Source organism: Coregonus lavaretus (assembly GCF_964263955.1).
Source record: "Coregonus lavaretus genome assembly, chromosome: 27".
Lineage (NCBI taxonomy): Eukaryota > Metazoa > Chordata > Actinopteri > Salmoniformes > Salmonidae > Coregonus > Coregonus lavaretus.
In genome coordinates this window covers 14,040,778-14,062,823 of record NC_140014.1, presented here as the reverse complement: position 1 = coordinate 14,062,823, position 22,046 = coordinate 14,040,778, and the positions used below count along the sequence as shown (strand labels likewise).

The following is a 22,046-nucleotide window of genomic DNA, read 5'->3' as shown; positions in this document are numbered from 1 at the left end:
CCGACTTCAACTGTATATTGTTATGGGAAACATATTGACTGTATTTCAAAGGTTCTTATAAAACTAATGTCCAAGTCGCTGACAGAGTTTCTAATATTCTTATTCACCCAATCACAAAGATAATTGTCCGTTAAGACCTGTGGATGTTGCATTGCTTTTATTTATACTTGAATTCTGACACTTGAATCACCATTCATTTAATTATGTTTTGTCTCCCTGTGCTAAATCAAATGTTTGGTCTTCTGTGAATATTCCAGATATTACCCTTTCAAATGCTAAAAAACAACAACACTATTAAAGTCACACGTAGATCTATTCATGTGAGAGTTTGAATAATACAGTTATATTTGGTTACAACAAAATGCAAGCTATGTTCAAGAGCTAAATAGGCCTACATGTAATTAAGCCTATAATTAGTCTCAAGGGTGCATGTGTTTAATAGAAATCATGATGAGATGATAGGTTTATGAATAATCATTATATTGCAAAATATTGGATGAAGTGGAGATTGAAAAAAGTTATTGACAAAATGTAAAAAGCAAACAGAGCAATAAAGAAATTGTGCTGTTTTAAATTAGTGACTGTTAATAAAAAGGCATCTAACAAAATCTTCTGGGTTTTGTGTAAGTTGGTTGTTGTTACATTGTTGCTCCATTCACAATGACAGCAACAAAAACTCCCTGGCAAACTGTAAGCTGCTTTGTTGCCATGACATGTGGTCAGCAGCTGATAAATGTTAGCAGCATTGGAGGTGTTGGTTCTTCCTGAATTATGTCAACTACAACAACAGGTACGGACAGACACAACAAAATATGCAGGTAAGTGTTTAGGCTTTTTACGGTTTGAAATGTTATGGTTTGTAACATGTATCTTATACGAATAATTTAAGTGGGCTGGTTAGCAGTCTGAAGATACAGTAGCCCTATCATCCGTTTGATGGTATTTTATGCACTTCTCAGCAACATGAACCCAGCAATGTGAGGCTTTGAATTGCACCCAATGTATTTTTGTTTACAAAAAAATATGAATTGTTTGTTCCCCAAGAGGATACACTAATCAACATGGATTTGGTAAAACCAAATCAAAGGTGGGCCGCCTACAAAATCTGAGAGGCCAGCCGCTCTACAGACAACTCCTCAACAATATCACCTGCAGTCTCACCTTCTCCAAAGATTTTATAATGGGAGATGGGGTCAGACAGTATACCTTACGGTCAAGCTGACTGCCACTGGCTTTTCAATGCCTCTGGACCCATGGCACCAAGTACCAAGCTGAAGAGCACAGGGAACAAATCATTGAAATGTATCCCCCTTAATCCTTCACCCCAGGATGCTGCTGAGAGCAGAGGCTTCTGAGACCCTCCCTCTATGCTCCCTGCATTACAAAAATCCCAACCTACTCCATTGACCGCCAAAGACGCCTTTACCCTCCCTAGTCATCAGGGGGGGCTCTTGGATTCCTTTAAAAGGACAGGACTATGAGGAGTTTCTAATGTTTACAACTGTCTCAAGGAAGCATCTACAGGAGGCAGGGAGGCAGTGGCATGTATTCCAGGCTTCCCCACAAAAATTACCAAAAATAAATACAGAAAATATTTTGTTTAATAATTTCCCTTCAATTCGCAAGGGGCTGAATGTATCTCACAGGAGAAAGCATTCGAGTGAGAGAAACACACCCCTCTGTCTCTCTACGTGTAGGCCATCTATCTGATACTGTCTGGTCCAAAGGAGTATGACATTGTTGCCGCCCGTAGCATTGAATGCAAGGGAAGCCAGCGACCATTTGGCCTCCCTTGACAAAAAAATATATAAAGAATTAGCCAATCAGTGTTGCTCTAAACTGAGCGAGCTCAACTGTGAATGGTCCTGGCGAAAGGGAAAAAAAAGTGTCACGGGAAGCCAGCTTGAATTTGGCATCGCTCCTATCAAATCGCTTTGAGAGCATACGTCATTATTAGAAACAACTTGAATTGTTGCATCTCGTTGTGTTGTTGTCCTCCGGTGGCTAGCTAGCTAAAATTGTCCCTTTCCTAAATTAGCCATGGATGGAGATAGGGATTTGGACTTGTGGTTTTACTTAATTATCCGTACTGGCCAATGATCTCATCTCATATGTATATACTGTATTCTATACTACTGTATTTTAGTCAATGCCACTCCGACATTGCTCGTCCTAATATTTATTTATTTCTTAATTCCATTATTTTACTTTTAGATTTGTGTGTATTGTTAGATACTACTGCACTGTTGGAGCTAGGAACTCAAGCATTTCGCTACACCTGCAGTAACGTCTGCAAAAAATGTGTCTGTGACCAATACAATTTGATTTGATTTGATTATAACGGCGATTCTGATCCAACCATTAATTGATACATTGTTGTGCCCCTGGCCTGAGAGGATGTAAGTTCAATATGTACAGTAGCTAGATGCAGAAGGCTAATGTTAACTAGCTAACGTTGCCCATGAATGGAAGTTAGGCTAGCAAGCAAGCATTTTAGCCAACATGAAAGAGAAGAGGATGGCATTGGCGTTTCTCTAAGTAGGATGAATCAACATGTTTTTATACTTGCACGAACGCGCTCGCGGGCAAACAGAAATCAGAACCATGGACAGCCACATCATATTTAGCTTATGTTGATTGGATTCAATTATTTTTGCTATCTTTCAGTTGTCACTGTATTAGATGTTAAATGTTGAAGTTGAAATGGTGCTGGAATAGTGGAGGCAGCTCATATTTTCTTTGCGACTTGCGGTAACTCTCTGTGGTTCTAAATCAATAGTTGTTTAGTGGTCCGAAAATGTCAGAAACATGAACTTGCTTAACCATGCTGTAGGTCATGTAACTGTCTGTTACATGCAATATGAGTTGTGGACTACACCGGACAGAGGTTGCTATCCGGTTTTGTGATAAAACAAAGGTGTGGTTGAATTTATTCTGCCACTGTCTTCTTATTTTCACGGCCTTTAGGCCTATATATCACGGTAACGGCATATGATTTAATAGCAAACAACGCAATTATCACAACAGGTTGGAATATGGCTTTTAGGGATCTTGGCTTCCCCATTGATTTTACCCCACACACCGCTACTACAGCTCAGTGGATCGTGAGTCAACAGATTCCAAACCAGTCCCAGAATTTGTCACAGCTGCGGTCTCTGCTGAGGAGCCGGTATGGTTCGGCCAGCGCCACAGATCTAGTCAATGACGAGCCCATGTGTGAGGAGGATTTCTGCAGCTACCAAGATCTTCACAAGCAGACTGAGAAGCAGAGGGCCCTTCAGAGCAGCATGGCTGAGACACCTCTTCCAGTATACTATAGGCAAGGAGACGAAACCTACCCTAATATTTCATGTTGAATCTCCAGTCAGTTTTAGGCCTCAAACAAATACAGTTTAGCCTACAATGCACGAAGGTTGTTGTTTTATGTGAGTTTTTTATTATGTTGATCACCAGAATTGTTTATTCATGATTTTATATCACTGATCTCTATTTTCACTTGACATCCCTGCTGCAGGGCTCAGGGCTACTCCCCTGCATGTTCTGATGAACCTGGGGGTTTGAACCAGACTACCAACACTGTAGCAGTCAAGCACATTGAAACCCCTCAACCTCCTCATCTTCAGGATAGCCTCAACCCCCTGTACTGGAGGCAATGCCTTGCACACAGAGAACAACTTTGAACAGGAGCTATTTTCTGGTACAGAAGCTATTTTCTGGTACATCCTTTCTCTCAATACATATTCTTCTGAAACAAATTATTTTCTATATTGGTTATTGATCTACATCATATTGCCTTGACTTTACAGTGGGGAAAAAAAGTATTTAGTCAGCCACCAATTGTGCAAGTTCTCCCACTTAAAAAGATGAGAGAGGCCTGTAATTTTCATCATAGGTACACGTCAACTATGACAGACAAAATGAGAAAAAAATATCCAGAAAATCACATTGTAGGATTTTTAATGAATTTATTTGCAAATTATGGTGGAAAATAAGTATTTGGTCAATAACAAAAGTTTCTCAATACTTTGTTATATACCCTTTGTTGGCAATGACACAGGTCAAACGTTTTCTGTAAGTCTTCACAAGGTTTTCACACACTGTTGCTGGTATTTTGGCCCATTCCTCCATGCAGATCTCCTCTAGATCAGTGATGTTTTGGGGCTGTTGCTGGGCAACACGGACTTTCAACTCCCTCCAAAGATTTTCTATGGGGTTGAGATCTGGAGACTGGCTAGGCCACTCCAGGACCTTGAAATGCTTCTTACGAAGCCACTCCTTCGTTGCCCGGGCGGCGTGTTTGGGATCATTGTCATGCTGAAAGACCCAGCCACGTTTCATCTTCAATGCCCTTGCTGATGGAAGGAGGTTTTCACTCAAAATCTCACGATACATGGCCCCATTCATTCTTTCCTTTACACGGATCAGTCGTCCTGGTCCCTTTGCAGAAAAACAGCCCCAAAGCATGATGTTTCCACCCCCACGCTTCACAGTAGGTATGGTGTTCTTTGGATGCAACTCAGCATTCTTTGTCCTCCAAACACGACAAGTTGAGTTTTTACCAAAAAGTTATATTTTGGTTTCATCTGACCATATGACATTCTCCCAATCCTCTTCTGGATCATCCAAATGCACTCTAGCAAACTTCAGACGGGCCTGGACATGTACTGGCTTAAGCAGGGGGACACGTCTGTGTCTGCAGGATTTGAGTCCCTGGCAGCGTAGTGTGTTACTGATAGTAGGCTTTGTTACTTTGGTCCCAGCTCTCTGCAGGTCATTCACTAGGTCCCCCCGTGTGGTTCTGGGATTTTTGCTCACCGTTCTTGTGATCATTTTGACCCCACGGGGTGAGATCTTGCGTGGAGCCCCAGATCGAGGGAGATTATCAGTGGTCTTGTATGTCTTCCATTTCCTAATAATTGCTCCCACAGTTGATTTCTTCAAACCAAGCTGCTTACCTATTGCAGATTCAGTCTTCCCAGCCTGGTGCAGGTCTACAATTTTGTTTCTGGTGTCCTTTGACAGCTCTTTGGTCTTGGCCATAGTGAAGTTTGGAGTGTGACTTTTTGAGGTTGTGGACAGGTGTCTTTTATACTGATAACAAGTTCAAACAGGTGCCATTAATACAGGTAACGAGTGGAGGACAGAGGAGCCTCTTAAAGAAGAAGTTACAGGTCTGTGAGAGCCAGACATCTTGCTTGTTTGTAGGTGACCAAATACTTATTTTCCACCATAATTTGCAAATAAATTCATAAAAAATCCTACAATGTGATTTTCTGGAAAAAAAATTCTCAACTTGTATGTCATAGTTGACGTGTACCTATGATGAAAATTACAGGCCTCTCTCATCTTTTTAAGTGGGAGAACTTGAACAATTGGTGGCTGACTAAATACTTTTTTCCCCCACTGTACATGTTGCAGTAATAGCCAAACAGGTACATCAGCGTGATCCACGGAACCACGATCGCATCATCATGGACAACAATTCAGAGTACCAGAAGAACCTTCAAGAGTTTTTCCCTTGTGGGCCAGATAAGTGGACGAAAGCTTCAGCAGCAACCATGCACAGTGAGACACAATGTAAGGACACAAGCAAATCTCAAGACTTGAACCCAAAAAAAAAACTTCATGTCAATGGCAAGGTTTTACTCATTCAAATTACTTTGGGTAGGAATGCGAAGGGTGGAGAAAGGTGCTCAGCGGTGGGTGGATCTGCCTACCACAGCTGACTATGCCAAACGGGTGGGTCTGAGACCTCCTGACAGCGGGCAGGACACAAAGGTGCCCAGGCAGCAGCCCCTCTACAACCCTATGCCTGAGCTCTCCTCCTTACGCTACGAAGTGGAGTGATGGAGAAGCGCCTGGAAGATCAGTAGGTCTCCTTGTCTTTAAAGGGGCAGTGTAGTCAAAAAACTGTTTTTTAAAATGATATTTCCACACTATGGGGTCGAAATTACACTCTTAAATTGTGAAAATTATGATAATGCACTTTCAGTGTTAGACCTTTTTGCTCAGGTGGGATGGAGTTTTTGGCCCATAGCATGACATCACAATCTGATCTGATTATTCTGACCAATGACCCCGTCATCCTTTATTTGCATATGTATCCTCCTACTTTGAAGGGGTAAGCTTGGTGGTCACTAGTTACCACAGCCACAAAGTCATAAATCCTGCCTATTTCTACAATTTCTCTTCTTAAAATCAGATTTTAAACCTAACCTTAACCCTAACCTTAACTACATTGATAACCTTATGCCTCATCCCCAACCCTAACCTTAAATGAAGACCAAAAAGCACAATTTTGTTTTCATGACTTTTTACGATATAGCCAATTTTGACTTTGTGGATGTGGTAACTAGTGACGCCCGATAAGCAAGGGTAGGCTCTACAGTCTAGACCAGGGGTGGGCAAACCTTTTGGCTCAAGGGCCACATTTCGTTTTTGAAACCAAGTGAAGGGCCACATACTATATGCGTGACAAAACATGTGAAGCCTTTATTCATTTTCACATTGACATGCAACTACTAGTGTACTGTAGGTGTACATATGCTTGCAGAACAATTCTACCCATGTACCATCTCTACCCTTGTTTCTTGTGAACAAATTTTTCACAAAATCTTCACAAAATTGATTATAACATCACAGACACAGTCAAACACACACACAGATCCTGCATCTCTACCCTTGTAAAGTACAATCAAACTTACAGTCACAATATAAAAATATATTATATGACTGGAGACATGCAAAATGTAAAAAATATTATAAAATTTGAGTGAAACATATGGTAAGAGCATCCGTTTCATTTGGAATAGTCTGTTTTTGAAAGCATATTAAAAAGCATAATCCTTGCCTACCCCAGTCACGGTTATTCGAGTCTTAATGTGAACAATGGGTCTGGTCACCTCTCTTGGCAAGGGCATCAAAGTCTGGTGTCATCTTTGATATAGAGATTCTCAGAACAGCTGACAAGTGGTAATTTGTTAAATTTGACCTGTGATGGAATTTGTTGTAATTCATGACTGAGAAAGTTTGTTCACACACATATGTGAACCCGAATAAAACAAGCATCCTTTGGGCGTGCTTTTTAATGTTTGGAAACGGTTTCATTCAGTGAGCCATAGAACTGGTCTATTGTTGCTGTTTTGTACTTCTCCTTCAAAGCACTGTCACATTGGATGTCGATGAGCTCCAATTGTGTGTCTGGTGGTGCTTCCTCACTGTCGAAAGACAGGGGAGGGGGCATGATACAAGCTCCAGCTCAGTCTCAATCTTGGTGAAGTCTGAGAAGCGGCGGGAAAACTCAGCATGCAGGTCGATCAAAATGCTACTGTATGTCTCAGTGCGGCACTGCGATGTGGGCTGCTCATTTGTCTGGAGAACAACATAAGATTGGCTTTGAATGCTTTCACGTTGGAATACAGTTCATGCACAAAAACACAATTTCCCTGCAGTTTCACATTTAGATCGTTCAGATGCCCCAATATGGCCACACCGAAAGCAAAGTCGCCCAGACATTCTGTGTCTTTCAACTCTGAGAAGTCGTCAGCTTTACCAACCGTATCAAGGAACATACCTATCTCCCCTCTCAGTTCCCACACATGGCGAAATACTTTCCCCAGGCTTAGCCAGCGCACATTTGAATGGTACAACAAGTCCTGGTGCTCTGCCTCTGTGTCATTGAGCAGCTGAATGAACTGACGATGGTTAAGCCCCCTTGCCCGTATAAAGTTGACAAGTTTTACAACCACTTTGACAACATTTTCCAGCTTTAACACACTTTTACACAGGGCTTCCTGATGAATAATACAGTGAAGAAATAGGGCTTTCTTCTTTTACTTTGTCTTGTAATCTTTTTAGTAGGCCAATGTTTTTACCGGTTGGTTGTGACATTTGTCAGTTTGCTCCACGGTAGATTCATTTTTTCCAAGCAGGCAGACACCCTGTCATATAAGTCAGAGCCTCTGGTTGTTCCCATCATTGATTCCATCGCAAGAAGTTCCTCTGTTATTTCAAAGTTCTCATTTATTCCTCTGACAAAAATTTAAAATTGAGCGGTGTCTCTGATGTCAGTACTCTCATCCAGTGCAATGAAGTGGCTATGATGACTGAGCACATTCTGAATCTGACTGTGGGCCCAAATACAGAGCGCGCTGCCAGGCTACAGTGCCATCTATTGGAGGTTTTGTATATCATGGAATAAGTCATTTTAGGCCAAAAATCGTTACTCAAATATAATAATATCGCCCACCGGATATGGTAACACCAAGTAATTTAGTCTCCTCACCTTGTTTAACAGCCACACCATTCATTACCAGATTCAGCTGAGGTCTAGAACTTAGGGAATGATTTGTACCAAACACAATGCTCTTAGTTTTAGAGATGTTCAGGACCAGTTTATTAGTGGCCACCCATTCCAAAACAGACTGCAACTCTTTGTTAAGGGTTTCAGTGACTTCATTAGCTGTGGTTGCTGATGCATATATGGTTTAATCATCAGCATACATGGACACACATGCTTTGTTTAATGCCAGTGGCAGGTCATTGGTAAAAATAGAAAAGAGTAGAGGGCCTAGAGAGCTGCCCTGTGGTACACCACACTTTACATGTTTGACATTAGAGAAGCTTCCATTAAAGAAAACGATTTGAGTTCTATTAGATAGATAGCTCTGAATCCACGATATGGCAGAGGTAGAAAAGCCATAACACATACGTTTTTTCAACAACAGGTTATGGTCAATAATATAAAAGGCTGCACTGAAATCTAACAGTACAGCTCCCACAATCTTATTATTATCAATTTCTTTCAACCAATCATCAGTAATTTGTGTCAGTGCAGTACATGTTGAATGCCCTTCCCTATAAGCATGTTGAAGGTCTGTTGTTAATTTGTTTACAGAGAAATAGCATTGTATTTGGTCAAACACAATTTGGACCGCACTTTTACTATGACAAAATGTACAGAAAAGTGTGTACAGTGCAATACGTATGTTCAATGACATATCAGAATATGACAGATTTTCCACAAAGTAAGGGCCAAAATAATAGCAGCGACAAACCTGGGTGTGTAAACTCTGTGAATTTGGATATAATAATATTTTCTATCAGCCTTAATTATTCATATTGCTAAATATACATGACAGGACTTTTTATTTTTTTTATTTTTTTTATTTCACCTTTATTTAACCAGGTAAACCAGTTGAGAACAAGTTCTCATTTACAACTGCGACCTGGCCAAGATAAAGCAAAGCAGTGCGATAAAAACAACAACACAGAGTTACATATGGGGTAAAACAAAACAAAGTCAAAAAATACAACAGAAATACATATATATACAGTGTGTGCAAATTTAGCAAGTTATGGAGGTAAGGCAATAAAATAGGCTATAGTGCAAAATAATTACAATTAGTATTAACACTGGAATGATAGATGTGCAAGAGATGATGTGCAAATAGAGATACTGGGGTACAAATGAGCAAAATAAATAACAATATAGGGATGAGGTAGTTGGGCGGGCTAATTTCAGATGGGCTGTGTACAGGTGCAGTGATCGGTAAGGTGCTCTGACAACTGATGCTTAAAGTTAGTGAGGGAGATAAGTGTCTCCAGCTTCAGAGATTTTTGCAATTTGTTCCAGTCATTGGCAGCAGAGAACTGGAAGGAATTGCGGCCAAAGGAGGTGTTGGCTTTGGGGATGACCAGTGAGATATACCCGCTGGAGCGCAGACTACGGGTGGGTGTTGCTATGGTGACCAATGAGCTAAGATAAGGCGGGGATTTGCCTAGCAGTGATTTATAGATGGCCTGGAGCCAGTGGGTTTGGCGACGAATATGTAGTGAGGACCAGCCAACAAGAGCGTACAGGTCACAGTGGTGGGTATTATATGGGGCTTTGGAGACAAAACGGATGGCACTGTGATAGACTACATCCAATTTGCTGAGTAGAGTGTTGGAGGCTATTTTGTAAATGACATCGCCGAAGTCAAGGATCGGTAGGATAGTCAGTTTTACGAGGGCATGTTTGGCAGCATGAGTGAAGGAGGCTTTGTTGCGAAATAGGAAACCGATTCTAGATTTAACTTTGGATTGGAGATTCTTAATGTGAGTCTGGAAGGAGAGTTTACAGTCTAACCAGACACCTAGATATTTGTAGTTGTCCACATACTCTAGGTCAGACCCGTCAAGTGTAGTGATTCTAGTCGGGTGGGCGGGTGCAAGCAGCGTTCGGTTGAAGAGCATGCATTTAGTTTTACTAGTGTTTAAGAGCAGTTGGAGGCTACTGAAGGAGTGTTGTATGGAATTGAAGCTCGTTTGGAGGTTTGTTAACACAGTGTCCAATGAAGGGCCAGATGTATACAAAATGGTGTCGTCTGCGTAGAGGTGGATCTGAGAGTCACCAGCAGCAAGAGCGACGTCATTGATATACACACTTATTCTGAAGGATTCAAAAAATACAGTGACCAGGATGTTCACTACGGACACCGTAGTAAAGAAGGCACGACAGCGACTCTTCAACCTCAGGATGCTCACAAAATTTGGCCTGTCCCAGAGGGCCCTCACAGTGTTCTACAGGAGCACCATCGAGAACATACTGTCGGACTGCATCACAGCCTACGGCAACTCCACCGCCGCGGACCGCAAGGCTCTTCAGAGGGTGATACGTGCAGCCGAACGCACCATTGGGTGCACACTGCCTGCCAACAGGACACCTACAACACCAGGTGTCGCAGGAGGCCAAGAAGATCATCAGGGACCCCAGACCCCAAGCCATGCCCTGTTCTCCCCGCTTCAATAAGGGACATCCACCCCACCCCCAACAGACTTTTACTCTGCCCCCACCGAAACAACATTCATCACTGTTGCAGTTGTTAATATGTTTATTATTAATTTTTTTATTACATTTTTGTTTTTTATTTCACTTGGTCCCCACACCCCCTCAATGGTCATGCTGCTCCCCTTATGGTCATCTACTGTTGTTTTTTATTACCATTTTTATTATTTATTTCACTTAGTCCTGCATGTTGGAGCTTGAAGCCTAAGATTTTTACTGTACCCTGTAATCACACCTGCAACCCTGTACATGTGACTATTAAACACTCTGAATCTGAATCTGCATGGCCAGGTCAGGTCAGAGATGGAAAAATATCTGGCCCAGTGCCCCGGATAGGCTAGGCGGAGTTTGTACATTTTACCATACCATTCCATTGGCAGTGGTGTAAAGTACTTAAGTAAAAATACTTTAAAGTACTACTTAAGTAGTTTTGTGGGGTATCTGTACTTTACTATTTATAATTTTGAAAACTTTTACTTTTACTTTACTACATTCCTAAAGAAAATAATGTACTTTTTACTCCATACATTTTCCCTGACACCCAAAAGTACTATTTATATTTTGAAAGCTTAGCAGGACAGGAAAATGGTCCAATTCACGTACTTATCAAGAGAACGTCCCTGGTCAACACTATGCCTCTGATCTGGTGGACTCATAGCACACATGCTTTGTTTGTAAATGATGTCTGATTGTTGGAGTGTGTCACTGGCTATCTGTAAATAAAAATAAAAAAGCTGTCTGGTTTGCTTAATATAAGCAGTTTTAAATGATTTATACTTTTACTTTTGATACTTAAGTATATATTTTTTAATTATATTTACTTTTAGACTTTTACTCAAGTAGAATTTACTGGGTGACTTTCAACTTTTACTTGAGTCATTTTCTATTAAGGTATCTTTACTTTTACTCAAGTATGACGATTGGGTACTTTTTCCACCACTGTCCATTGGTCCTTCTTTGAAGTCTCTACCCACCCGGGGTAACTGGCCATATAAAACCAACCTGCCCAATCTTTCTGGATTCACACCAGATAGGATGAAGCGAAACAAGAGGCTTCACTCTGCCTAAAAAATCTGTCCACGAAAATAAAACCACGAACAGAGGAATGTTTGTATGGAGGTCAATAGCTAGGTTTTCTTCCAATCGCGAAAGATTTTCATGGGAATATTCTAAAATATGCATAAATAAAATATACGCATTTTCCCACCAGAGATGTGTTTCCATCAAATTGACTTGTTGCGGATTAGTCTGTGCGTGATGACGTAGTGCACATGAAAATGTATTTTGCGGTTAAATTCCCATGTGCCGAATAGAAAAACAAGTTAAATGGGTTTCCATCGCATTTTCAACTCTACTGATGGTTTTGTCACTAAAAATGTTGTGTTATATAGTGAATGTGCCCACTCTGGTATTGGCGCATGCGCTCTAGCCAACATCTACAGTGCGGGTATAGCCAATACATGATGAGATTCTTATGGACAAAAGAGCGATACTTTTTTAAATTTGTCAAATGGCAGTCAAGCATTGATCATCATGTCACCAGAATAAGACCCTCAATATTTATTGGAAAGGAGCATCAAGCTCATCATCACCTTGCACTTTCACCACCCTGTGAAATTCATCCTAATTTATTTAATCTGTAGCCTAATAAACTGCGTGCTTTCCCGAGTCATAGTGGGAGGACCACACAGGTCCCTGTGTTTATGGATAGGATAATTCCATAGTCCCTGTGTTTATAGATAATTCCATCGCCTGACTCCAAATGTACTTCCAGATTATGGTTATTACATCAATATTTGCACATTAAGGCGTTTCCACAGCCAATTCGCGCATAATTAATTTTAGACACAAAAAGATTCCACCATGTCCAATGAAAAAAGTATCTGTCTGCATATAAAATTTTACCGAAATTTTCTGTTTCGATCACAGCTTTCATGATTGATATTTTTTATAAGGTATGACTTTACTCACAAAAAAACTGTGGATAGAAATGTGGTTTCAGAGAGAGTGTCGAATTTGGACAACAAAAAATGTACTTGCTAATTTGCTATGTGAGGCTTATTTGATCAATAGAAGTTCGTAATGGTTAGGTTGTTAAGAATGCACTGATATAAGTGGACGCACGTTCGCCAACTTTAAATAAATCTACTTTCTGTCGGAGTTGTGCCTGTTGTTCACACTCATATCTGTCCTCTCATTGGCTAGAATGTCCCCACCTGCTCTCGCCCCTCCCATATTTGAGGAGACGTATTTCCGTTGTTAGAGAGGTCAGTCGACAATCTTGTCAATATAATAGAACGTCTTTGATTCTCACACAGCGGTCTGGCTACCTGGCTAGCAAGGTAACTAGTCTTCGGATGGCTGCAGAAAGGCTCATATCAGCGGTTTCTGACTACCCAGAATTATATAACTCAACTTTGACTTCATATAGAGACCCGGTAAAGAAATTGGACGCATGGAAGGCAGTGGGTAAACAATTGGGACTGAAAGGTATGCTCTGATTAGCTAACAACGTTAGCGTACATTTTGGCTAACTAACGTTAGATAGCTAGAGCTAGGACGAGTCTAAAATGTTTAGCTTGTTTTTAACTTGTCAATGCCATCGCTAACGTTAGTTATTAAGTTTGACATATCTGATTATTGACTAGATTGCAAACAACATTCAGACCGGGTTAGCTAGCGAGGGTAACCTCCAGGTATACGTTAGCTAGCTACTGTTTTGCCTGGTTAGTTACAGTTGTTGCAATTGTTTGGAACTCTGTTCCTCTTTATTGTTCTGTTAATGAAATGTGTTTAGTTACATTGTTTATTAATTAGTATGCTGCGTGCTTATGTCAATATACCGCGAAGAGTAGCTACTTAACTAACGTTAGCTAGTTAACATGCAGTGTGTCACGGGTTGTTTACTTGTTAGCTAGCTAGCTCATTAACTAGCTTACTAGCTGAGCCAGTTGAGTGGGAACTCATGATTTGCACCCACCAACAAAAATGTAAACAATTAATGGAGCAAAAATGCATTCCATCGTGACATTTTCACATGTAAATAGCTCATGATTTCTATCATTCGATAACTATAGCCTATCAGCTGTGCAACGTTTGAATTATGTGTCAGCAGAACAGAACAGCCTCAATTTGTCAGGCATTAAACTACAAGGTGTCTAAAGTGTTCCACAGGGATGCTGCCCATATTGACTCCAATGATTCCCACAGTTGTGTCAAGTTGGCTGGATGTCATTTGGGTGGACCATTCTTGATACACACAGGAAACTGAGCGTGAAAAACCCAGCAGCGTTGCAATTCTTGGCACAAACCGGTGCACCTGGCACCTACTACCATACCCAGTTCAAAGGCACTTACATCTTTTGTCTTGCCCATTCACCCTCAGAATGTGACACATGCACAATCCATGTCTTAAGGCTATACAATTATTATTTAACCTGTCTCCTCTAACAAGTGACATCAATAAGGGATCATTGGATTCACCTGGTCAGTCTATGTCATGAATAGAGCAGGTGGCCTTAATGTTTTGTAGACTCAGTGTATGCTGCTGCTACTCTGTTTATTATCTATCCTGATTGCCTAGTCACTTTACCCCTACCTACATGTACATATTACCTCAACTACCTTGTACCATTGCACATTGACTTGGTACCAGTACTCCTTTCATATTGCTACTTTATAAAATGTGTACTTTTTAACTGCATTGTTGGGAAAGGGCTAGTATGTAAGCATTACACGGTGAAGTCTACACCTGTTGTATTCAACGCATGTGACAAATAAGTTCATTTGAATTTAACTCCAATGTTGACAATATAATGTCAACAGTGGAGTTCAATATAATGTCAACATTTGAGTTAAATTCTTAGCTATGGTAGTGCACACCTTTTTATCCACTGACATATAACTGTACACTTCAGAGACAGGGGACCTTAACGCATCCATAGCTCTGTCTATGATTTTGAAAGTGGTTATACCTACACTTGCGCTTGATCATGACTCCGTTCCATGACATTACACACAAGTCATTGGACGAAGGCGTCTTCTGTAGGGGGGAGTTTTGTTAAGATCCCAGACACTTAATCTGAACATTAACACGTGTCGCTTGTGGTACTGTATCGTAAGCATAAGGACCTTATATTTCATATCAGCGGGAAGTAATTTACAAAGAAAACACACCTGGTTCCCACACAGCCATATCTCCATGTTACAGCACTTGTTTACGGAAAACAGATTGACGACGAAGCGACCATCTGTGCTAATTAGCTATGTTCCGAACACCAGTGTGTAAGCGTAATTTGGGAAGAGTAGCAGAAGTGTAGCTTCGTCGGATGGAGGCACCCGTAGCTTTATGGATCTGTGCAAAACTGCGTAGCTGTGTCTTTTTTTATTTGAAGGATGAAAAATAATGAAAGATGAGGGCTATATGTTTTAAAAACTGTATCGTAAGCGATGATTATTAACATTTCTAAACGTTAAATCACAGCGTCGGGATTGTAGTTCTTAGCTAATGGCTAAGAACTGTAGGGAGAAAGCAGAATGCCGCCTAGAGTTTGAGCGCTATACCTACACCATCCCTCAGTTTTAGCCTATACCAAACTAGGCCGAAGTGGCGTGTTGCTATTGAGCTAAACCATAGACTCTGTTGTGTTTCAACTAACCAAATATGTAGACTAGGGGGTAACCAATTTGGAACACTAAATGTGTGTGAACACAGCTCATCCAAATGACCATGCCATAAACCATTTATTACACTGGTATAGCCATAAAGAAAAGTTAAAAACAGATCAACAGAGATTACTGTCTGATAGTAACTTGCATGTCCTTCTTTTTTGTTCCAGAGGAAGATGCCCGAAAGAAATGGAGAAATCTGAGGGATGTGTTTACAAGGAAAGTGAAAGCAGATGGGATTCGTGGTGCCAAAGGGAAGGCCCTCAAAAAATGGCGATATAGTGAGTTAATGGCATTTCTGATCCCATACATACAGCGAGGTAGAGGCACTGGCGGCAACAATAGCACAGAGGAGTTTGATGATGGAAAAGATGACACAACTAGCAACTCTGATGTCCTGATTGATCTTGATGGAAGTGTGGTTGATACCAAGATGTCACCACCTTTGGACAACAACTTGCATGAGATGACATGGAAAGATTCCTGGCAAACACCTGGACAGGGAGACAATGAGGATGAGATGTTTTTCATGAGCCTTCTCCCTCACCTCAAGCGGTTACCTTACAAGAAAAAGTGTGCAATTAAGCTGAAATTTCACCAACTTCTCCATGATGCTGAATTTGAGGATGCAGACTAGTGAATCTATCTTTTGTATCAAGGATTTGGGACTTTCTTAGGACAAAATATTTTGATGGAAAAGCACACAAACCTTCCACGTTTCTGAGTTTGAGCCCACCGGTGATGTTTCAGTGTGGGAGTGATGGACGGTAGGGGGCTGTAGTTTAATGACTTAACGGGACTGAGCTAGAAAAAACAATTTTTTGTTTTACATTTTTCTGTAGACTAATATTTGTGGAGAGGGCTGCTGTAAACATATAGACCCTTTTTACATTATATATATATATATATATATATATATATATATATATATATATATATATATATATATATATATATATATATATATATATATATATATATATATATATATATATATATATATATATATATATATATATACTACCAGTCAAATGTTTGGACACACCTACTCATTCAAGGGTTTTTCTTTATTTTTGCTATTTTTTTACATTGTAGAATAATAGTGAAGACAAACTATGAAATAACACATATGGAATCATGTAGTAACCAAAAAAGTGTTAAACAAATCAAAATATATTTGAGATTCTTCAAATAGCCACCCTTTGCCTTGATGACAGCTTTGCACACTCTTGGCATTCTCTGAACCAGCGTCACTTGGAATGCTTTTCCAACAGTCTTGAAGGAGTTCCCACAAATGCTGAGCACTTGTTGGCTGCTTTTCCTTCACTCTGCGGTCCGACTCATCCCAAACCATCTCAATTGGGTTGAGGTCGGGGGATTGTGGAGGCCAGGTCATCTGATGCAGCACCATCACTCTCCTTCTTGGTCAAATAGCTCTTACACAGCCTGGAGGTGTGTTGGGTCATTGTCCTGTTGAAAAACTAATCATAGTCCCACTAAGCGCAAACCAGATGGGATGGCGTATCGCTGCAGAATGCTGTGGTAGCCATGCTGGTTAAGTGTGACTTGAATTCTAAAATCACAGACAGTGTCACCAGCAATGCACCCCCACACCATAACACCACCACCTCCATGCTTTACGGTGGGAAATACACATGCAGAGATTATCCGTTTACCCACACCGTGTCTCACAAAGACACGGCGGTTGGAACCAAAAATCTCAAATTTGGACTCCAGACCAAAGGACAAATTTCCACCGGTCTAATGTCCTTTGCTCGTGTTACTTGGCCCAAGCAAGTCTCTTCTTCTAATTGGTGTCCTTTAGTAGTGGTTTCTTTGCAGCAATTCGACCATGAATGCCTGATTCACACAGTCTTCTCTGAACAGTTGATGTTGAGATGTGTCTGTTACTTGAACTCTGAAGCATTTATTTGGGCTGCAATCTCTGAGGCTGGTAACTCTAATTAACTTATCCTCTGCAGCAGAGGTAACTCTGGGTCTTCCATTCCTGTGGCGGTCCTCATGAAAGCCAGTTTCATAGCGGTTGATTGTTTTTGCGACTGCACTTGAAGAAACGTTCAAAGTTCTTGACATTTTCCGGATTGACTGACCTTCATGTCTCAAAATAATGATGGACTGTCGTTTCTCTTTGCTTATTTGAGCTGTTCTTGCCATAATATGGACTTGGTCTTTTACCAAATAGGGCTATCTTCTGTATACCCCCCTACCTTGTCACAACACAATTGATTGGCTCAAACACATGAAGAAGGAAAGAAATTCCACAAATTAACTTTTAAGAAGGCACCTGTTAATTTGAAATGCATTCCAGGTGATTACCTCATGAAGCTGGTTAAGATAATGCCAAGAGTGTGCAAAGCTGTTATCAAGGCAAAGGGTGGCTATTTGAAGACTCTAAAATATAAACTGTTTTGATTTGTTTAACACTTTTTTGGTTACTTCATGATTCCATATGTGTTATTTCATAGTTTGATGTCTTCACCATTATTCTACAATGTAGAAAATAGTAAAAATAAGGAAAACCCCTTAAATGAGTAGGTGTTATAAAACTTTTGACGGTAGTGTACATTTTACGGACACAGTATGTTTTACATTAGTTATCTTTTGTTTGTATTTAGTCCCATCCTTCAGCCACCCTCAACCCCTCCCATTCATCTCTGAAGACCATCTATTTGCCATATTTTTCAACTGTGCTGTTTCACATAATTTCTGAACCTTTCTATTTCATAGTTTCTACAGATTGTAAATTAAAGAAACATCTTTGCTAAGAGTTATTATTATATTATTGATCGATTGACTTTGACTTTTCAGATCACCCAGCAGTGCTATTTGCAGAGTTAACTCCAGGTAAATGTTGCAATTCTTCAGCCATTCCTGAACCTGCGACCAAAAACAAGCTACATATGGACAGTACCAAAACAAATTATCTAATGATTGTCTCTTCTCAGCAAAATCTGCAGAGCTGGGACGGTTGTATGCCATATATACTTTTTTTTTTCCCACATTCTATTGGTTGCAAGAACTTTGTATAAGTTCAATTGAAAAACTCTGTGTTTTGAATCCGGTGTCGTTTTGTGTATCAGTCCATAAACAATGTGCCATGGAATCGGTACATCGAATATCTCTTCCCAACTATTTTTTTTTTGAGAGGTTGTAATCTGAATAAAGGGAAAAAGGCCATTCTTGAACATGGGTTGAGCCATTTCTTACTAATCTTAAGTATAGCGTTTATATGACTGAAGCCATTAGTGAGAGATCTAATGCTTTCATATTTAATCATATCTACCCTCCGAATTCATATTCATGATATAAATAGGCCCATTTTAATTTTGTCTGGCTTGCCATTCCAAATAAAATGGAATACTTTTTGCTCATATAATAAAAAAATAAAAAAATGTCATTAGGTGTAGGCAGGGCCATAAGCATATAGGAAACTGGGATATGACTAAAGAGTTAATCAGGGTGATTTTTCCACAAATAGACAGTTATTTTCCTTTCCATGGTAGCAAGATCTTATCTATTTTTGCTAACTTTCTATTAAAATGTATTGTAGCGAGATCATTTCTTTCTATCTGGATATGAATACCGAGTATGTCCACTTCACTGTCAGACCATTTTATTGGTAAACTACACAATGTAAAAGTTGAATTTTTTTGTGATCCATTACGTAATATAGTAAGTACACTTATCATAATTTGGTTGTAATCCAGAGAGGTTAGAAAAATTATCTAGATCCTCTGAGGCTATGGAGGGATCTAAATTGTGGATTTAAAAGAACATGAATCATCAGCATACAGTGACGACATCTTTGTTTTTAAGCCCTGGATTTCTAGTTCCTTGATATTATTGTTGGATCTGATTTTAATAGCTAACATTTCAATGGCCATAATAAATAGATATGCCGATAGTGGACAACGTTGTTTTACTCTAATACTTTCTGAGAAGTAACCATTATTTACTATTGTACACCTAGGGTTACTATACATAACTTTAACACATTCTATAAGAGATTCTCCAAAATTGAATTATTCCAGGCATTTATACAGTTGAAGTCGGAAGTTTACATACACTTTAGCCAAATACATTTCAACTCAGTTTTTCACAATTCCTTACATTTTAATCCTAGTAAAAATTCCCTGTCTAAGGTCAGTTACGATCACCACTTTATTTTAAGAATGTGAAATGTCAGAATAATAGTAGAGAGAATGATTTATTTCAGCTTTTATTTATTTCATCACATTCCCAGTGGGTCAGAAGTTTACATACACTCAATTAGGATTTGGTAGCATTGCCTTTAAATTGTTTAACTTGGGTCAAACGTTTCGGGTAGCCTTCCACAAGCTTCCCACAATAAGTTGGGTGAATTTTGGCCCATTCCTCCTGACAGAGCTGGTGGAACTGAGTCAGGTTTGTAGGCCTCCTTGCTCGCACACGCTTTTTCTATAGGATTGAGGTCAGGGCTTTGTGATGGCCACTCCAATACCTTGACTTTGTTGTCCTTAAGCCATTTTGCCACAACTTTGGAAGTATGCTTGGGGTCATTGTCCATTTGGAAGACCCATTTGTGACCAAGCTTTAACTTCCTGACTGATGTCTTGAGATGTTGCTTCAATATATCCACATCATTTTCCTTCCTCATGATGCCATCTATTTTGTGAAGTGCACCAGTCCCTCCTGCAGCAAAGCACCCCCACAGCATGATGTTGCCACCCCGTGCTTCACGGTTGGGATGGTGTTCTTCGGCTTGCAAGTACCCCCTTTTTCCTCCAAACATAACGATGGTCATTATGGCCAAACAGTTCTATTTTTGTTTCATCAGACCAGAGGACATTTCTCAAAAAAGTACGATCTTTGTCCCCATGTGCAGTTGCAAACCGTAGTCTGGCTTTTTTATGGCGGTTTTGGAGCAGTGGCTTCTTCCTTGCTGAGAGGCCTTTCAGGTTATGTCGATATAGGACTCATTTTACTGTGGATATAGATACTTTTGTACCTGTTTCCTCCAGCATCTTCACAAGGTCCTTTGCTGTTGTTCTGGGATTGATTTGCAATTTTCGCACCAAAGTACGTTCATCTCTAGGAGACAGAACGCGTCTCCTTCCTGAGCGGTATGACGGCTGCGTGGTCCCATGGTGTTTATACTTGCGTACTATTGTTTGTACAGATGAACATGGTACCTTCAGGCATTTTGAAATTGCTCCCAAGGATGAACCAGACTTGTGGAGGTCTACAATTTTTTTCTGAGGTCTTGGCTGATTTCTTTTGATTTTCCCATGATGTCAAGCAAAGAGGCACTGAGTTTGAAGGTATGCCTTGAAATACATCCACAGGTACACCTCCAATTGACTCAAATGATGTCAATTAGCCTATCAGAAGCTTCTAAAGCCATGACATCATTTTCTGGAATTTTCCAAGCTATTTAAAGGCACAGTCAATTTATTGTGATACAGTGAAATAATCTGTCTGTAAATAATTGTTTGAAAAATTACTTGTGTCATGCACAAAGTAGATGTCCTAACCGACTTGCCAAAACTATAGTTTGTTAACAAGACATTTGTGGAGTGGTGGTTGAAAAATGAGTTTGAATGACTCCAACCTATGTGTATGTAAACTTCCGACTTCAACTGTATATAAATTCCAGTCGTACTTTATCAAAAGCCTTTTCAAAGTCAGCTATGAATACCAGGCCTGGTTTCCCAGATTTTTCATAGTGTTTTATTGTTTCCAGTACTTGTCTTATTATCGCCAATGTCTCGACCATGTACAACACCAGTCTGATTTAAGCAAAGAGACAATACCTTTTTAATTCTATGAAGTGTAAAGGGCCTCCAATTTTTTTAATGGACTGGATCTTTATATTTACCACCTGGGTCCTGTTTCAGTAATAGTAAAATTGTTTACATTTTAGTCATTTAGCAGACGCTCTTATCCAGAGCGACTTAGTGAGTGCATACATAATTTTTTTATACTGGCCCCCCGTGGGAATCGAACCCACAACCCTGGTGTTGCAAACGCCATGCTCTACCAACTGAGCTACATCCCTGCCGGCCATTCCCTCCCCTACCCTGGACGACGCTGGGCCAATTGTGCGCCGCCCCATGGGTCTCCCGGTCGTGGCCGGCTATGACAGAGCCTGGATTCAAACCAGGATCTCTAGTGGCACAGCTGCGATGCAGTGCCTTAGACCACTGCGCCACTCGGGAGTACACCCGAAATCAGACCTTGTTGAGTATCTGATAATCTACAATTTTTATAGGACTGGTTAAAACATGCTAAAACGGTCCTCAACTGGTATGCCATCCAGCCCTGGAGTTAATCCTTACAATTCACTTTGGTTTGTGGAGATGGAGGAAACTGAAATGAAAACATACAGTGAGGGATAAAAGTATTTGATCCCCTGCTGATTTTGTACGTTTGCCCACTGACAAAGAAATGATCAGTCTATAATTTTAACGGTAGGTTTATTTGAACAGTGAGAGACAGAATAACAACAACAAAATCCAGAAAAACGCATTTCAAAAATGTAATAAATTGA

The 22,046-nt window shown here is 40.2% G+C and overlaps 1 protein-coding gene across 2 annotated transcripts; it reads left to right on the top strand.

Moving 5' to 3' along the window:
* Positions 1-13,143: 13,143 nt before the first annotated feature.
* On the top strand, positions 13,144-18,929 carry LOC311102868 (uncharacterized protein). Of its 2 annotated transcripts, XR_014610052.1 has the most exons (3): positions 13,144-13,318; positions 15,667-16,263; positions 18,326-18,929. XR_014610052.1 is itself a non-coding variant. In XM_084144319.1 (2 exons), exons 1-2 carry the CDS (start codon positions 13,186-13,188, stop codon positions 16,131-16,133), a joined length of 600 nt encoding a protein of 199 aa, XP_084000445.1. In that variant the 5' UTR covers positions 13,144-13,185; the 3' UTR covers positions 16,134-16,366. The 2 variants fall into 2 exon arrangements, 1 of the variants encoding a protein (XP_084000445.1); XM_084144319.1 differs by lacking the exon at positions 18,326-18,929 and having other exon boundaries at positions 15,667-16,366.
* The last annotated feature ends 3,117 nt before the right edge of the window (positions 18,930-22,046 follow it).